We start from the raw sequence: 16,378 nt of genomic DNA, 5'->3' as shown, positions 1-16,378 counted from the left end.
ATTTTTTTTTTTTTAATTTTATGAAAATATTCATCACAAAAATCCGTAAATAATGATTAAAGAATGAAAATTTTTATTTGAATTTGTTACTTTTTATTGAAATCAGTTTTCTTTTAAATAATTATGTAAAGCATATTAAACTTGTAAAGCCGACTATTTCTATTTAAATTTTTAATAGATATAAGTGTTTTTTCTTCAAAAAAAAAAAACTTATTCTAAAGTTATATAAGGATATATATTCCGTAACAAATTTTATTCGATTCACTTCCGCAAATTTCAGATTAACGATATAAAAATTCAATTGAGTTTTCGACAAAAGAATGCTGACGATTTCAAAAATGAAGGAAATGAAAGGAATAGAAGTAGAGATTTAGAAAAAAAAGCATAAGTTTCTAAATAATCTAATTAAAATATAAATTTTAAAATCAAAATATTTAATTTTCTATTTTTTTCGTTTAAAATAAATTATAATAATACAATATATGTCTTTTAGAATAACTTATAGAAAAAGATGTACATAAACCGGAAATATGCCATATTATAGGCAATATGCCATTCAATGTAATATATTTAATAACAATATTTAATAATAATGATTGCAATCAAATTATTAGAAATAGTATTATAATGTTGAAAAGAAAGTATACGATATATCTAACTAAACTCGATGATAAATTATCCAATCATTTCACTAGTTCCTATATCTCTTTATCGTAGTACAGATTTTCTAGGATACCTTCAACTCTATGCATATGTATGTGCAAAAGAAACACACTATATTTATAGCTAGAGATAAATATACATCTTGGCGTTATTCCAAATTATCATACGTATGGGTCTGAAGCGAGTAACGGCCTAACCCTCGTAATAGCAGCAGCGTGTTAGTGCTATTAGTGACGTCTATCGAATTGTCGCAAAAGAAAAAAAAAAAAAAGAAAGAAAAGAAAAAAGAAAAAGAAACAATAAAAAACGAATGAAAAACATTTAAAAATGTAAGAAAACTACGGATCATACGTGTTATCGATAGAAAAACATTTTGAACGAGTGCATTCACAGTGATCGATCAAATTATTATATGCTTGTCTGTTATATTCGTTTAATATGAAATTAGAAGATTCTTTTCTATTTTGCATTCTTGAAATGGAGGATGTACTCGCGAACATCGCATTCAAGTATTCTTAACAACGCTTAGGACAAATTTAATCTCACCCGTCTGCTGGTACAATTTGGGTGAACATCGATCAAGTAAGTACAAATCGATCGATATGGAATTGCATAAGATTAAAAAGTTCATTTTTTATATATTTGATTTTTTTTTTATTAAAATAAGAGATTTTATGAAGATTTTTTGAGATTGAAAATGACTGAACATTTTTATACTTGAAAATTGATTATCGTTTAATCATTTCAAAGACAACTATGTGTTTCCTTATGGGATTAGAAAACGTGAATTATCGAATTGTTAAATTTTTTAGAAAGAAAAATATAAATTTGATATTAAATGACACGAAGATTAATTGTCAATAATCAAAATAATTTTTCTTAATTCGATTCAATTTTATAAAATCTACATTTAAATTTCTTATAATTCAATGATTTGTTTATAACAAACGATCAAAAATTTAATAAAGTTATAAAATATATATATATATATTTAATAACTTAAGTCAAATATAAACTAAACAAATTTAAATAGTTTTCAGTTGTCAAATACGAAACATCGAAATCAAAAAATTTGATTTTGCGATTTAAATTTTCTCAAATTTATCAAATCGAATTTTTAAGTTATATCGATATATATTGTTCAAATAAATATTCATCAATCATTAATGGAAATTAAAAATACAAAAATTTATGATTTTATCATAAAACAAATATGGTACGATATAAATATAATTTATTAACATTTATTGAAATTACGTATTTTATAATGATTTTTATAAATAAAAAAAAAAAATATTTATTTTTCATTTTCAACAAAATCACCGGAAGTTAAACAAACATACAATATCAGTAAACATTTGAAATCGCGTCAACGCAAAAATCGTAGATTCCATCAAAGTTTCTCAAATGAATATTATATCCATCCAATTTATAAAGCAGAATTTCGAGCTGAATTTCATTTATACCTTGCCAAGTATTTCACGATCCATCGAAAGCCAAGTTTTACCTTAAATTTTATCTTCTCATCTTGCGAAACTCGTATTCTCTTATTAATTCAAGGTTTCGTTTTTAGGTACTTAAATTGTACTCTGATCGCTCAAATCCATTGTTCCTCGAGCTATCGAACGATCTCATTAGCTGTTAGAAATTGTAAAAGGCTGATAGATATACATATCTGCGCCCGATGTGACGCTTTTCCAAGATATGCTCTACCCGAAATCATCGAGATTTTCGATTTTCAACCTTGTAAATTTATCACATAACGCGTTTATGGTGGTACGAAATTTATTATAATTTTTCATTGACACATCGTATAATATCATTATCGTTTTTACTCACTGATGCGCACTTGTATGTATATATTAACTACGATCAAATTATAAAACGGACTATATACTTGTTTATACTACTTGTACCTAATATTTCATACATGCTATACGCGTTTATGTTCAAACTAATGATATTCATCTATATGTCTGAATAGCATGAAATCAGTGATTCAAGTAAATTATCGATCATTTTTCTAAGTAAATAAGCCATCTACTGTGACATCTTATTATTAGACGAGCATATATTTAAACATTTTTGTTTCGTTAAACAGCCCTTTCTACGAGCATGCACATATTTCGTAAATGTACACCATGAGCAAGTGTCGATTTAACTCACATTGTTCCACGCACGCGACTCAAAATATGACATAAGAATATTTATATTCCTTGCGTTGCAGGAAATTTATATGTGTAAAGCAATAATTTTGTGAAAACATTTATTTGCAACGATAAGTTATCTTTTATTTTTATACATACAGAATGCATCACATGTATTCCTCGAAAAAAGGAGATCCCCTTTGCCCCCTTGGTTTTCATCCCCAAGTACGATGGCCGACTCGTTGCAAAAGATGCTTCAGGTATTATTTTATCATATTTTTGTTGTTACAATGAATAAAGAAAAGTTAAAAATAAAAATCGAAAATAGATCTTATTAAAAAAATATAATAAATTGTTTAGAGATTATAAGGAACATGGGGGCAAGAAAGATAATTTGAGAGATATTACATCGTCGTCACCTAGTCTATCATTTGACCAATTTTCAAGCAGGTAAGCAATCAAATAACTTATCATCATTGTTAAGAATATAGAAGAAAACTATATATTTTACTTTTAATCTCTAATTCTAAATTGATGCATGATATAATAAAAATCATAATCAAATTAACAATTAAAAATTGTATACAATTATACAAAATTTTTGCAATTAAAATTGATGAAATTAACATTGTTGAAACTACAAATTATATTACGAGCACAATTATTTTATTAAAAACGAGCAAATGTTACTTTAAAATTATAAAATAAGTCAACAGTTACATATTATTTAATCATATTAAGATTTATTGTCAGCTGTCATTCTCGTGAATTCGAGAGATCAATTGTTAAAATCGTTCTTTGATCAAGAAATCTTGTTTAAATCGAGGAATTCGATCGCAGTTATTTCGAAGTCTTCTTATAAATTTTAGACTCTAAATTTATTCCATAATTTCTTATCTTACTGTATATTATTTCCATTCTATGTAACCTTCGATTTTTTTTCATGATTTTTTTTTTTTTTTTTTTATATCTAGAATTCATTATGCAAATCTAGAACTTATTATGCTATACATTATTTCTGGAATTCATAACTATGCGTTTTTTGTCTGATTGGAATAATACAAAATTTCGTAATACAATTTTAATTAATAGATCTGCTGAAAATGGAAAGCGCGGTTGGTCCTCGGCAACAAATTTGGCAAAGGATGACTTTAAAGGAAATTCGGAGCCATCGTATGCATCAGCCGGTTGGACTTCGCTCATGGATCTTTCAGCTATCGACAACGAAGAAGAGAGATTAGAAGGTATATATATTTATTTAACGATTAACTAACTAATTACATATATTAAGATTTTTTGATAAATTTTTTTCGTTGTCAAACTCATCTTATTATTTATAGATAGGAGGCCAACTAAACTACAGATTAAAGAAGTCATAGATAACAGTAATGAAAGCGCTTCAGAAAATGATGTCGAATTCATAATTCAGGTATACTTAAAATCGTTTTAAGATTCTTATTTTAATTGTCGCTTATTGCAATGTTGTAATTTTTATTTTATGTAAAGTTAATAATTAATATATATATATATGTGTAAGTACATATAAATCCAAGCTAGTTTCAAATTGAATATTTACATTATTTAATATAAAATAAATTAACTTTAAATTATTTTATAATACTATAAATTTCTACAATATTATATATTTCGAGAACATTACATACTTTATATATCCCGTGTTTACTTATTTATCAATGCACTTAATTCTTTTGTCAGAACAATTTTCATTCAATACTAATTTTTCAAACTGTTTTTACATATCAAGTATTAATTAAATATACTTGCCAACTTTCTTTCCATTATTATCAACTTTCACGATAACTATCGTTGATTTGATCCTTATCGTATGTATATTATTCAAGCAAAGTGTTTGTGATAAAGAAAGTTTGTATTTGTACATGGAAAAATTGTGTTTTCTTGTTATACATTGGTTTTTCTATTCAGGTGAAGAAGTCGAAGACTGGTTCTTCGAAAAACAGGGAAAAGAATGGAGAAAGACGAATGGAAAACGAAGAATGGACGGAAAAAGTAACCATACCAGCATTCTTCAATTCGTTTTTAATATCTCATCTTCTGTTTCCTCTATTTGTACTAATCATTTTACACGAAATTTAGTACGCTTATAGCAATAATAATCTTTAGTGCTCTAGATGATTAGAGAATTATTTGTGTAAATTTAAATTAAGGAAATAATGATGAACTTGTTATCGTTAGAGTGAGGTGGAACAATTGAGAACACAAATAAGAGAATTGCAATCACGATGCGAGAGATTGGAAAAGGAGAAAAGCGAAATCTTGATGAGGCGACTGTCGACCATGGAAACTATATCGAGCAAAGCTTCGCCAAATGAAATACAGAAATTGCAAAAAAAGAATGAAGGTATTAATAAAATACATAATGAAATATGAAACATTAAAATTAAAAATAAAATCTTTACGATTTTTTACGAATTCTACTAATAAATAAGTGTATTTTTTAATTGTTTCCAATTTTGATCGTGCAGAAGAATAACTTGCTATTTCAAGTTAGTTTAATAAAAAATCAATAAATTATTATCAATCCTTTATTTCATTTATATTTAAAAAAAAAAGAAGTACAGATAATTAAATCTTTCGTAAAATAATAAAATTAACCAATATTAATTATATTTAGCGCTCGTACAAGAAAAGAACAACTTATTGACCAAGATAAGAGAGCTTGAAAAAGAAACGAATTCAAAGATGTTCAGAGGAGAACGAGATCGTGAAAAGGATGAATTACGTTCGAAATTGAAAGCCGCGGAAAATTTATGCGAGAATTTAATGGATGAAAACGAAGATATGAAGAAGGAAATTCGGCAATTGGAGGAAGAGATATACGAACTGCAAGATACTTTTAGGTAATATGTTTTCTTTTTCTTTGCAAATATATTTTTCTACGTGATTTCCTTTTCACTTACGCATGTTTACTTCGCTTTTTTTCAATTTATATTTTTTTTTCACTATTGTTAAACATATATAGAATATTTTACAAATGTTCAAAAAAATGTTTAAAAAAAATTTGATTTAACGCTCTCTATAATTTGATGTGTACTTCAATTGTTATAATACTTTTCATTATAAATTAAGGAAATAATTGATATTTAAAATATATGATTATTACAGAAAAAGAAAGCGTTCAATAAGTTAATTTTACTAACTGATTTGTTTGAATTCAAATTGATTAACCAATCAATATGGAATTTGATTTTCAGAACAGCGAATCATGACTCGCTCTTTTGTGATTTCTTTTTTTTTTTTTCGTGTTTATCAATAACATATATGTTTGTTTGTATTAATAAATGTGATCAATATAATGACATAATATGACACAAGATATCATAAAAAAAAAAAAGAAAAAGAATGATTATCTCTGGAAGAAGCAATATTGATTAGATATGAAAAAATTTTGAAGGGGCTCGAAAACAGTGGATTTTCACTTACTGCAGCGGTTATCAAGAAAAAAAGAAAAGAAAAATTCTATCTTAAAATAATTCCTTAAAAAAGAAAAATTATTCTAAGAAAATGAAACGTTCAGAGAAATAAATCTAATTTTTTTTCATAATTCTCATTCAGGAGGAAAGTTTAAGAAAATATCACAAGAAAAAAAAAGAAAAACGATTAATTAAACCTCTGCCATGTAATGTCTACGAAAGAAAAGACTTAGCCCGAAAATGTTTAGCAAAATGAGCTATCTGAATTGTTGCAGGACATCGATTTGGATGGAAGATTCCAACACAAGAATGGCACTGCTTTTCGCCAAAGCTGGATCAAAAGTGGATGTTTCGTTTCTTGGTAAAATGAGTACTATCACTCGTTTATTCTTTATCGTTCTTTTATCGAGGAGGGAAAATCTTTTTTAAAAAAATCATACTTTGAACCTTAATAAAGAGGCAGAGAAATAAGAATAAAATAACTTTTTTTTAATATAGAGAGCAGTATGTGGAACATAATACTGTCATCGAACCCTTTCGATCATTGTACACTTTTCACGCGTACGCTTCCTTCTGCTTCCGCTCATCCCGAATGGCATTTCGGCTTCCGTTTGAATTGAATGTGTACGTGACTAATTAATTAAGGTAATTATAACGTGTGGTTCAACTTCACTAGAACTGGATAATTTGTATAAGAACATTTGTAAATCTTTAATACAAAAATTTGATTTGAACGTGTGCGAGAATTCGATTCATTTTTTTTTTTTTTTTTTTTTTACATGGCACTGTCAAATGATGTAAATTTAAATTTTGTAAATGTTTTATTATCCATTTTATCCCGTTCTAATGTGCTTGTATTCTTTAGAGAGAAATTTTATTTTGAGTTTAAAAAAAAAAAATTTATATGTTATTAAGGGACGAACAAGCAGACGAACAAGTTCGTTTGCGAAAAAGTTTGGAACAGTCGAATAAGAATTGTCGAATCTTGTCGTTTAAGTTGAGAAAAGTTGAACGAAAGGTGGAGGAGTTAGAGAGTGAAAAATCAACCCTAGAACAAAAATACGAAGAGGCAAGTTCCTTTGTAAAATTTAAATTAAAGAATTAATACAACTCTCAAATATATCAGAACTAATGAATTTTTGAGTAATGGAATAATCAATTTTTTGATATTTAATATAAACATATAAATATAAAATTAAAAATTTTTTTTTTTAGGTAAAAAAAATTGAAGAAACGTTGCAAAAAATAAAAGGCGAGTTTGAAAATAGAACTCTGAAGAAAGCAACAGAATTTACAACCAAGGTACAACTGAAAAAAATGGTAGACGAAATGGAAAAAGAAATAGGTTCGTTATATTATTTTTTTATTTTATCTCTTTATTATTATCTTTTTATACTAAGATATCAAATATTATTTTCGATTCTTTCTTTTTTTTAATAACTTATAAATTTGGATCAATACAATTAAATTAGATAATTAAAGGAAATTTAATTTAATAAACTTAGTTATATAAACAATTTGCATTTTGATATTTTTACGTATGTTAAAAAATTTATGGATAAAAAAAATATATAAAATTGTATTTCAGGAGATATGATGATTATATTTAAAAACATTTCTGATGGGAAAGACGTGAACATTCAAGATATTAAATTGAAAGATAATCACGTAAAATATGAGAAACTTTTAAAAGAGCACGAATCACTAAAGGAGAAATTTGATTCTGTTGTGAAAGAATTATCAGATGAGAAAGAAAAGAAGAAAATGCAAACGAGTGGTAAGATCGAGGATAAAAGTACAGATTTGCAGAATTGTAAGTAAAATATTTTTAATTTTTTTAATAAAAAATTATTTACTTTTTAAAAATCTTTTATCATAAATTTATTCTAATAATGAAAATGATTCAGTAAAAAAAAAATTGGACGAAGCTATAACATTGAGAGAAAACGAGAGAAAGGCATGGGATCAAGACAAAACAGCATTGTTAGAAGAAAAAGAGAAGCTAAAGTCGAAGCTCCTCTCTCTATCTGCGGAAAAACTTAAAGTATATAATGAAACTGTACAATTGAAAAAGGATTTAGGTAAAATTATAAAATTAATTAATAAAATTACGAATTTACTTATATATAAGTAAGATTTTAAAATTTTTTTTCTTCTTTTCTTATCTGATTTTTTACAGAAACGGTTAAATCGTCGGAAAATGAAATAACGAAGATGGAAAAAACAATAACTGAGTTGAAGAAAGAATTAAATCAGGAAAGAGAAAAATCGAAAAAGTTGCAAGATGATTTATTAGCATATACGGAACGGGAATCAAAAATGACGCAATCAATGAAATCAGTGATTATTAATTTATCTCTTAAAGATAAAAATTGAAGAATTATTAATACAAATACAAATTAATATAAATATTGGGATTATTTTTGATTTTTCTTTTCTTTTTTAATATAGATAGAACAGACGAAAACCAAACTTGATACCGAAGTAAAACGTTTAAAGAAGGAGTTGGAAACCATAACGTCATTAAATTCCACGAAAATGAATGATCTAACTACAAAGATCTCAGAATTAAAGAAAGAAAAAGAGAAATTGTTATCTGAAATTGATCAAGAGAAACAATCGAATGAAACTGAAGTATCTACTTTGAAAAAGAAAATCAATTCATTGGAAAAAACAGGATTGAACGCGAAACGGATGAATGAAATGAGGCAAACGTATAATGAAAAGATTTTGAGTAAGTTACTTCACTATGATGGCATCAAAAATATCAGAAAACTCTATATAAGATAACAGTGACTTATATTTTAGATTTGGAGAACGAGATAAAGAAAGGCGAATCAGAGTACGATAATTTGAACAGAAAATATAACGAATTGACGAATTTGAAAAAACAGTTCGAATCGGATAATGAATCATTGAATAGGTAATTGTTAATACTATACATTTATTTATAACGAGATTTTAACTTTAATATTTTTATATCATATTTTTCTTTCTTAAATAGTAAATTACGAGAACAAAATACAGAATTGACAAGCATTCGCAAAGAATTAGAATTACTGAGACAATCGATAAAATTGAAAGAAAGTGAATGGCGGTCGGAGAAATCAGCTCTAGAAGTAAGTTATAAATTAAAATCTTTAATATTATAAAGAGTATTGCAAATTTCTTTAATGTAAATTTTCCAGAATCGTATACGGGAAAGTGAATTGCCAAACAAAGCTTTGATAACAGATTTAAATAATGATATAAGCAATTTGAAAAAAGAAAACAATACATTAGTAACCCGATTAGAAGATTTAAGAAAAGCGGTAAAAAAATTAAACTATATTTGTAATAGCGAAAATTATACGTAATTGTGTAATAAAATAAATTTTAATATTAATTTTTTTTTTTATGTTTATGTTTCTTTAGAACGATGACCTCTCTAACAAACTAAAAGATTACGAAGCAGTATCGAAGATCCATCAAGTTTTGACACCGGACACTACAGCCTTGGAATCAGAAATACGAAAGTTAAAAAATGCTCTTGAAAACATGGAAAAGGCGAAGAAAGCTGACTTAGCTCAATGTAAAATGCGTTACGAACATAGGATCACTGCTATTAATGATGAAATTCAAGCTATTCAAAATCAATTATCTAGATACAAACGCGAGCGTGATACGTACAAACATATGTTGGAAGGTGCTCAAAAAACTATTGCAGAATTAAAATCAGCCAAAGGTAAACAATCGAATGCATCTTCTGGAAAATCTGATGAGGTTGGTTATTTTTAATCTCGTTTAAAAACAATTCTTTCACTTTTATTTACAAAATTATTTACATTTTATAGGAAGAGGAAATGTCTGGCGTCAATGCGTTGGTTCTGGAAAGGCAAATTAATAGTTTGGAAGATGAACTTTCAGAAACAAGATTAGAGGCATCTAGATTAAAAGCCGAATTGGTGTCAGAAAAATCAGCAAGTCACGTTAAAGTGTCTGAATTGCAATCGCGGATTAACGAAGTATTTAAATGATTTTGAATGAAACATAATTATGTAATTTTTGTTTTATTTTTATTCTTATATTTATAGCTTGAAGAAGAGAGAGTGCTTTCTAGCGGCAGAACAAAAATTCCAGGATTAAAAGTTCGAATGGAGTTGGCATGGCAAAAGGAGAGAGAAGAACATCAGAGATTGCTACAGGAAACGGCTACATTGGCGAGAGATTTACGACAAACTTTATTTGAAGTATGTGATTAAAACTATTACTATACTAATACTATTGATATAAGAAAACGAATAATTTCTTTTTTTTTTTTTTTTGTAGATTGAGAGGGAACGTTCCAAGGAACGATTGGAGAATAAAAGACGACAAGATCAATTAAAGAAAGTGTACGACGAAGAAAAAGAAGAAAGCAAGAAGAAATTGTTGGAGGTATAAATAAAAGTTTTAGAATAATTTTAAAATTTCATTTATTAATTTTAAGACTGTTAAAATATATTTATTTTTACAGTTACAATGCGATTTACTCGAATTAAGAGACGCTCATGCAAAACTGAGAACTAGCAATGAAAAAATGAGACGTGAAAAAGAACGGCACGAAAAAGAAAGAGAAGAACTTAAAGATGTAATTTTGAAGAAATGTAAACAAGAACAGATTGAATTAAAAAACATTAATGTGTTGATGCAACAAGTCAATGATTTAATGAAACTTTTCCCTGAATTGAACGGTATAACAGAAAATGGAACTGCGAATACTTATACACCGACTCCACCTAGACGACTAAAGGTGCGAATTAACTATTCTAATTAATTAAATTGCAAATAAAACAATAAGTAAATTAATAATAAGTAAAATAATTGATAAATCAATATAAAAATTATTTACCAGGGACCAAAATCGAGGGAATCGTCACCAATGTTGGATGCAAAAAGTGATATAAGAGGTGTGATTAATATTTATTACTTTAATTAAAATTATATTATAATATATAATATATATAATATAATATATATATATTATATAAATTTTATAATTTATAACATATTAAATTTATTGTTAGGTTCAAATTCTCAACTTGGTGAGCGAACAGAAAAATTAGAATATACTGTTAAAAAATTAATGGATGTGGCAAAAGAACTGAAAGAATCAAAGAAAACAGCAGATGAAGTAAACGCAACACGATTGAAAAAACTTGGCAAAAGGTATTTATTAAAAACAGTGACTAGTATTGTTTATTTAAATAAAATTCAATCAATTTTATAGATCGACATCCGTGGAAAGTGACCCAGGAAAAGGTATAACGACATCTCGTTCGAAACCACGATTAAAGAGAAAAAGTTTATCTTTGGAACAAACATCAGAACGAAATGAAGAAGTATATAAAATATTTACATTATTAAACTTTCTAGAATAAGTAATAAAAAAATATTATTTTTTATTTTTTATTTATAATTATATAGTCACGCATTTGGGGCACCAATAGCAATATGTCTAGTTTGCAATCATTAGAAGGTTCAGATGTTGAAGGACGAGGGTTGAGTTTACAAAGAGATTCTAGTGTTGATAGGTAATTATATTAAAAACATGTTAAGAATCATTACTCTCAAGATTGAGAAAAAAAAAAAGAAAAAAATATTAAATATAATAATAATTAAATTTTTTTACGAAATACAGTCGTTTTTCTACGGGTTCTACGAAGAGCGAGATGTTGGACCGAGAAAAGAAACACGGTAAAGGTATAATAAAAAAAATTACAACCAAATTAACTAAATCAGCTAGTGTTGATGATCCAAATATTTCTGTGGATCATTCTCTTCAGGTAAATAAACAACGATATTCTTGTTTGAAAAAAAAACCTATCGTTTTAATGATTTAAACAAAAATTTTTTTAGACATCAGGATCCGAGACAAGCATTAATGAGAAGACTACAGAAGAAAAGAAAAATCTAAAGAAAAAATTAACAGACATGTTCAAAAGAGGTTCAAGAAGTGGCAGGTATATTATTGTTTAAAATAAAAATAGAAAAGTTTATATTTTCAACTATTATTTCTAAAAATTGATTAAATTGTACAAAAAGTAGAATTTAAAAAACTAAAAAACTAAAAAAATTAATAAATAATAAATTATTCATATTAATAATATATTCAATATATATACATAATTATAAAAATAATTTAACTTCGAAAGTGATATTAATGATATAAAATTTTAGCAATGAAATCAAAATTTTCGCAAGATAAAAAAATATAATTCTTTCTATATTTTCAGTATAGAGAAGAAGATAAGCTCTAATAATAGTAGACCAGAATCAAGAAATTCCACAACGTCGAACAAATTCTAAAATATATCGATACTACACACATTTAAATGTATAATGATTCTGACGACAAATGATTTTAAATTACCACCAATAATATGAAAATAAGGGATTTCTCAATAATGTGTGATTAGAATATATACAAAAGAATATAATTTTGTATACATATATATCGAATATCCCTTTGCTATCTTAATCTCAAATTTACACAAGCATTTTCAAATATTATATTGTATATAAGTAAATATATATATACAAGGCACCATACGAAACTGCAAATAAAAAAAAACTTATTATAAATAACTAGTACATACAGTTTTTCCATCAACGTCTTCTTTGTTAATTCCTTTATTATTGTTCCAATTTCTTATGTCACGAATCACGCTTTTCTTTTTTCGATTTTCGTTTATGTTTCGAACTTTTATGTTCTTTGTGTTTATGTTTTTTCTTCTCTTTCTTTGTTTTTTTCATTTTTTCTCGTTCTATCCATACACCAGAAATTTTTGAGTCCATCTTGGGTTTTGGTATTACAACACTTTTAAATATAGGTTTTGAAGATTGTGAACTGGATGCTTCTGCTATTTCATTTGTATTTTTCAATAATCTTGAAGGAAGAGCAGGTCCATACATATCAGGTAATAATTGAGTTTCTGAATTTAATTTATCATCATCTTGTTTCGATTTAATTTCTAAGTCAGAATTTGTTGTATTTATATCTTCTTCTTTATTAATTCCTTCATTTGATATACTAGTTCTTGAATTAATGACTAAACTATCAAGATCTACTTTTGCAAAAATTCCTCTTGGTGGAGAAGTATTTCTATTTAAATTTATTTCGCTTGGAACTTTACCAATTAAAACGGACTTTACAGCCTCGCTATCTACGCTTTCCTCTAATTCGGAATCAGATTCCTCACTACTGCTTAAAAAAATTGCCTTAAATAGATCTTTCTTTTCTTTTGATGTACCTTTTAATGTAATATTTGTTGCAGAATTGATTTCTTCCTGATCTTTATCTTGTTGATCTGTAATCTCTGTTACTCTTTTTGGATCAATTTTTTCGTCTACATTTTGTTCATTTTCTAACATTTTGGAAGATGTTTCTGGCATTTCTTTTCCAAAAACTTTTTCGTAAGAAACTTCAAAATTTCTTATTTTTTCTGATATAGATTCGAAAGTTTGATCATTATCAAAAGATTTATTATCATTTGTCTTAACATTCAAGTTTGTATTGTTAATGATGTTTTTATCTTTTGGCGATATATTAATTTCGTTTGATTCTTTCGATGCCCGCAAAAATTTTGTAGAATTATTCCAATCAAAAGAATCGAAAATTGAAAACTTTGCTGATTTCTTCTGCATCTCAGGAGCACAGCCAATTTTTGGTTCAGGAATATTAAATCTTTTACATACTATGCTTGCTGGTTTCCATTCCATGCGCTCTCGAGTTAATTTTCCAAACATTTTCATCTTTACAGCTTGTTTCATTTCATCCTCCTGATTAAATGTTGTAGAAACATCTATATTTGTGGAATCATGAGTACATTTATTTTCAACATGATCATTTGTTGGTTGATCAACTAATTTAATTGCTTGTTCAAATTCAACTCGTTCGTGTTCTCTATCCCATTCTGTCATAGATAATGGTTGTATACTTTCAAGCTTATTTTTTTCTCCCTGTCTCATAAAAACTAAATATTGTTCAAAACGTCTTTGTTTATCAGGATTAGAAAAAAATGATTTCATATTGCTATTTTTCATAAAATTATTTTTATCTAACTCATTAACACTTGTTTTTGTTTGTTCAGAAGTTGATGAATTTTCTTTAAATTCTTTTAATTCTTTCAAATTTTTCTCGAAATCTTTACCAGGACCAATAATACCTCCTTTAACAAAACTTTGTACATTTAGTTTTTCCATCCATGAAACAGCTGATTTAGATCCTTGATTTAGATTTTCTTCTTTCTGTCTTTCTTCAGTTTGCTGCTTTCCGTGTAAATTTAACGTTTTAGAAATAATATTGGAAACAACCGATGGTACTGAATTTGGATATATTTCAGATGGTTTTTTCACATTACATGTATCTTCCAATATTCTAGCTCTGTCTGCTGCTGTTAAATCTTTTCGCTTTCCATTTTCAATTCCACGATGAACATTTTCAATTGGAGGATAAAATCGACTTTTTCTAATTATATGTACTGGTACAAAATCTTTTGGTAATACTGGAGGTTGAAAAATTGTTTTCAGTTTTAATTTATCTTTTGCTAATATAAAGCCTTCTAAACAATTACTACTTAAATTTTTCGAATTATCATCAGACCATCTTGTCTTGGATTTCCGTTCTGGAGCTAGAGAAAAATCGTAACGTGACATATCTTCTCTTTCATATATATCATCATCATCGGCTTCGAATGCACCAACTCCAAATGCTTGTCCATGTATCGACAATTTTTTATTTTTGTCTTGCATATTAAATGCTGGAGTATCAAATAAATTTACATGACCAGATAATATTGTTCTTCTGTCTAAACCACTGTATCCTATACCAAAATAATTGTCTTTTGGATTACATCTGTAAAAAATAGATACAGTTAATATATTTTTGTTTTTAAAATTATATATTAATATTTACCTAAATGGTTCATAATCATCAGGTGCAAATGTAACATTTTCATAATCATCTTCTGAATCCTCAGAACTATTTTCTGAGCTTGCTTTTCTAGATATTTGTTGTAAATTTTTCATTCTTTCATTTCTTTTTTTAATTTTAGCTTTCTCCTTTTTTGTAAGTCTTGATCCTGTACCTTGTCCTGGTCTCCATCCCATTTTTTTTAATAACATAATACCAACTGTTTCTCTATTATAATAAATCATCATTATTAAAATTAATAATTTGAAGTTTATTAAATTATTTAATTTGAACTTCTTATATAACAAAGATATTTACTTTACAGGTTTTAAAAGTTCTTTTAATACTGGAGTGCCAGGAATAGGACCATTGCTATCATAAATAGGTCTTTCACGTTTTGTTCCTCTTTGACTATGATCACCATAATCCTCTGTAGCACGAATTCCTGTTGGTGCAATTCCAAATTCACTTGTATCTTCTTCATCCATAAAATCTTCTGGACGCTGTGTTATACTTTCTGCTTTACTACTTCTAGAAGATTTGAATTGTTGTGGTCTCCAACCATCTCTTGTGCCTACTGTATTAAAATATCCAGCAGAAAAACCACCTGTAAATGCACCATGAAATCTACGTCTTCCTTGTGCATCATATGCATATTGATCTTCAATTGTCATTGGTTTTTTTCTCGGTAAATTATCTATAATAATTATATGAATTATATGAAAGTAGATATAATATTATACAATAATTGTTTATATCTGCCGAAATTTTTTATTTACCTTCGTCTAATGGATCAAGAGGTACTCCAAATGTAACATAATTTTCATCCTCAGAATCACTCATTTTTTTGACATTTAATATTTGATATTTAATGATAAATTAATCAAAACATGAAAAACTTATTCTTAATTTATAATTTGATTTTTAATTTTTAAGAATAGTGCATTTGAGGTTAAATGGGACAATGACAAAAAAATTTTTTCTTTCATTTTCAATGAACTTTATATTATTTCGTTATAGAATATATCTATACTTGAGATAAATTCTGATAGCGTAATTAATAAAATAAAATATTTTAAAAATATAGAAATGCTTATAAACCAACTAGCAATTGCTTTAGTTTTTTCTTTCTAGAAAATTAATGGTACATACATTGGTAAGGAACACTTTAACCAATAATGACA

At 26.7% G+C, this 16,378-nt stretch overlaps 2 protein-coding genes across 6 annotated transcripts; one reads left to right on the top strand and one right to left on the bottom strand.

Moving 5' to 3' along the window:
- The first annotated feature begins 845 nt into the window (after nucleotides 1–845).
- LOC100867767 (uncharacterized) lies at nucleotides 846–12,865 on the top strand. 5 transcript variants are annotated; one of them, XM_086909910.1, is made up of 30 exons: nucleotides 846–1,245; nucleotides 2,237–2,439; nucleotides 2,972–3,070; nucleotides 3,171–3,260; nucleotides 3,903–4,054; nucleotides 4,151–4,239; nucleotides 4,755–4,838; nucleotides 5,025–5,190; nucleotides 5,464–5,689; nucleotides 7,178–7,331; nucleotides 7,478–7,607; nucleotides 7,851–8,075; nucleotides 8,170–8,343; nucleotides 8,442–8,602; nucleotides 8,714–8,996; nucleotides 9,056–9,185; nucleotides 9,267–9,381; nucleotides 9,451–9,573; nucleotides 9,677–10,024; nucleotides 10,096–10,266; nucleotides 10,336–10,491; nucleotides 10,571–10,678; nucleotides 10,758–11,033; nucleotides 11,136–11,190; nucleotides 11,308–11,449; nucleotides 11,511–11,622; nucleotides 11,708–11,814; nucleotides 11,922–12,066; nucleotides 12,140–12,243; nucleotides 12,517–12,865. In XM_086909910.1, exons 3-30 carry the CDS (start codon nucleotides 2,973–2,975, stop codon nucleotides 12,587–12,589), a joined length of 4,197 nt encoding a protein of 1,398 aa, XP_086766036.1. In that variant the 5' UTR covers nucleotides 846–1,245; nucleotides 2,237–2,439; nucleotide 2,972; the 3' UTR covers nucleotides 12,590–12,865. The 5 variants fall into 5 exon arrangements, with proteins under 5 accessions (XP_086766036.1, XP_086766037.1, XP_086766035.1 ...); XM_086909911.1 differs by lacking the exon at nucleotides 2,237–2,439 and having other exon boundaries at nucleotides 9,071–9,185; XM_086909909.1 differs by lacking the exon at nucleotides 2,237–2,439.
- LOC100863331 (G patch domain-containing protein 1 homolog) lies at nucleotides 3,826–16,323 on the bottom strand. Its single transcript, XM_086909915.1, has 5 exons — nucleotides 15,974–16,323; nucleotides 15,513–15,891; nucleotides 15,198–15,422; nucleotides 12,880–15,137; nucleotides 3,826–4,024 (listed from the first exon to the last, which is right to left on the bottom strand). Exons 1-4 carry the CDS (start codon nucleotides 16,035–16,037, stop codon nucleotides 12,938–12,940), a joined length of 2,868 nt encoding a protein of 955 aa, XP_086766041.1. The 5' UTR covers nucleotides 16,038–16,323; the 3' UTR covers nucleotides 3,826–4,024; nucleotides 12,880–12,937.
- Nucleotides 16,324–16,378: the final 55 nt, after the last annotated feature.

Source organism: Apis florea, unplaced genomic scaffold (genome assembly GCF_048593485.1).
Source record: "Apis florea isolate Af1SG1 unplaced genomic scaffold, ASM4859348v1 contig_3170_pilon, whole genome shotgun sequence".
Classification (NCBI taxonomy): domain Eukaryota; kingdom Metazoa; phylum Arthropoda; class Insecta; order Hymenoptera; family Apidae; genus Apis; species Apis florea.
Note: the sequence above shows the minus strand (reverse complement) of the source record. Positions and strands in the feature narration are given on the sequence as shown.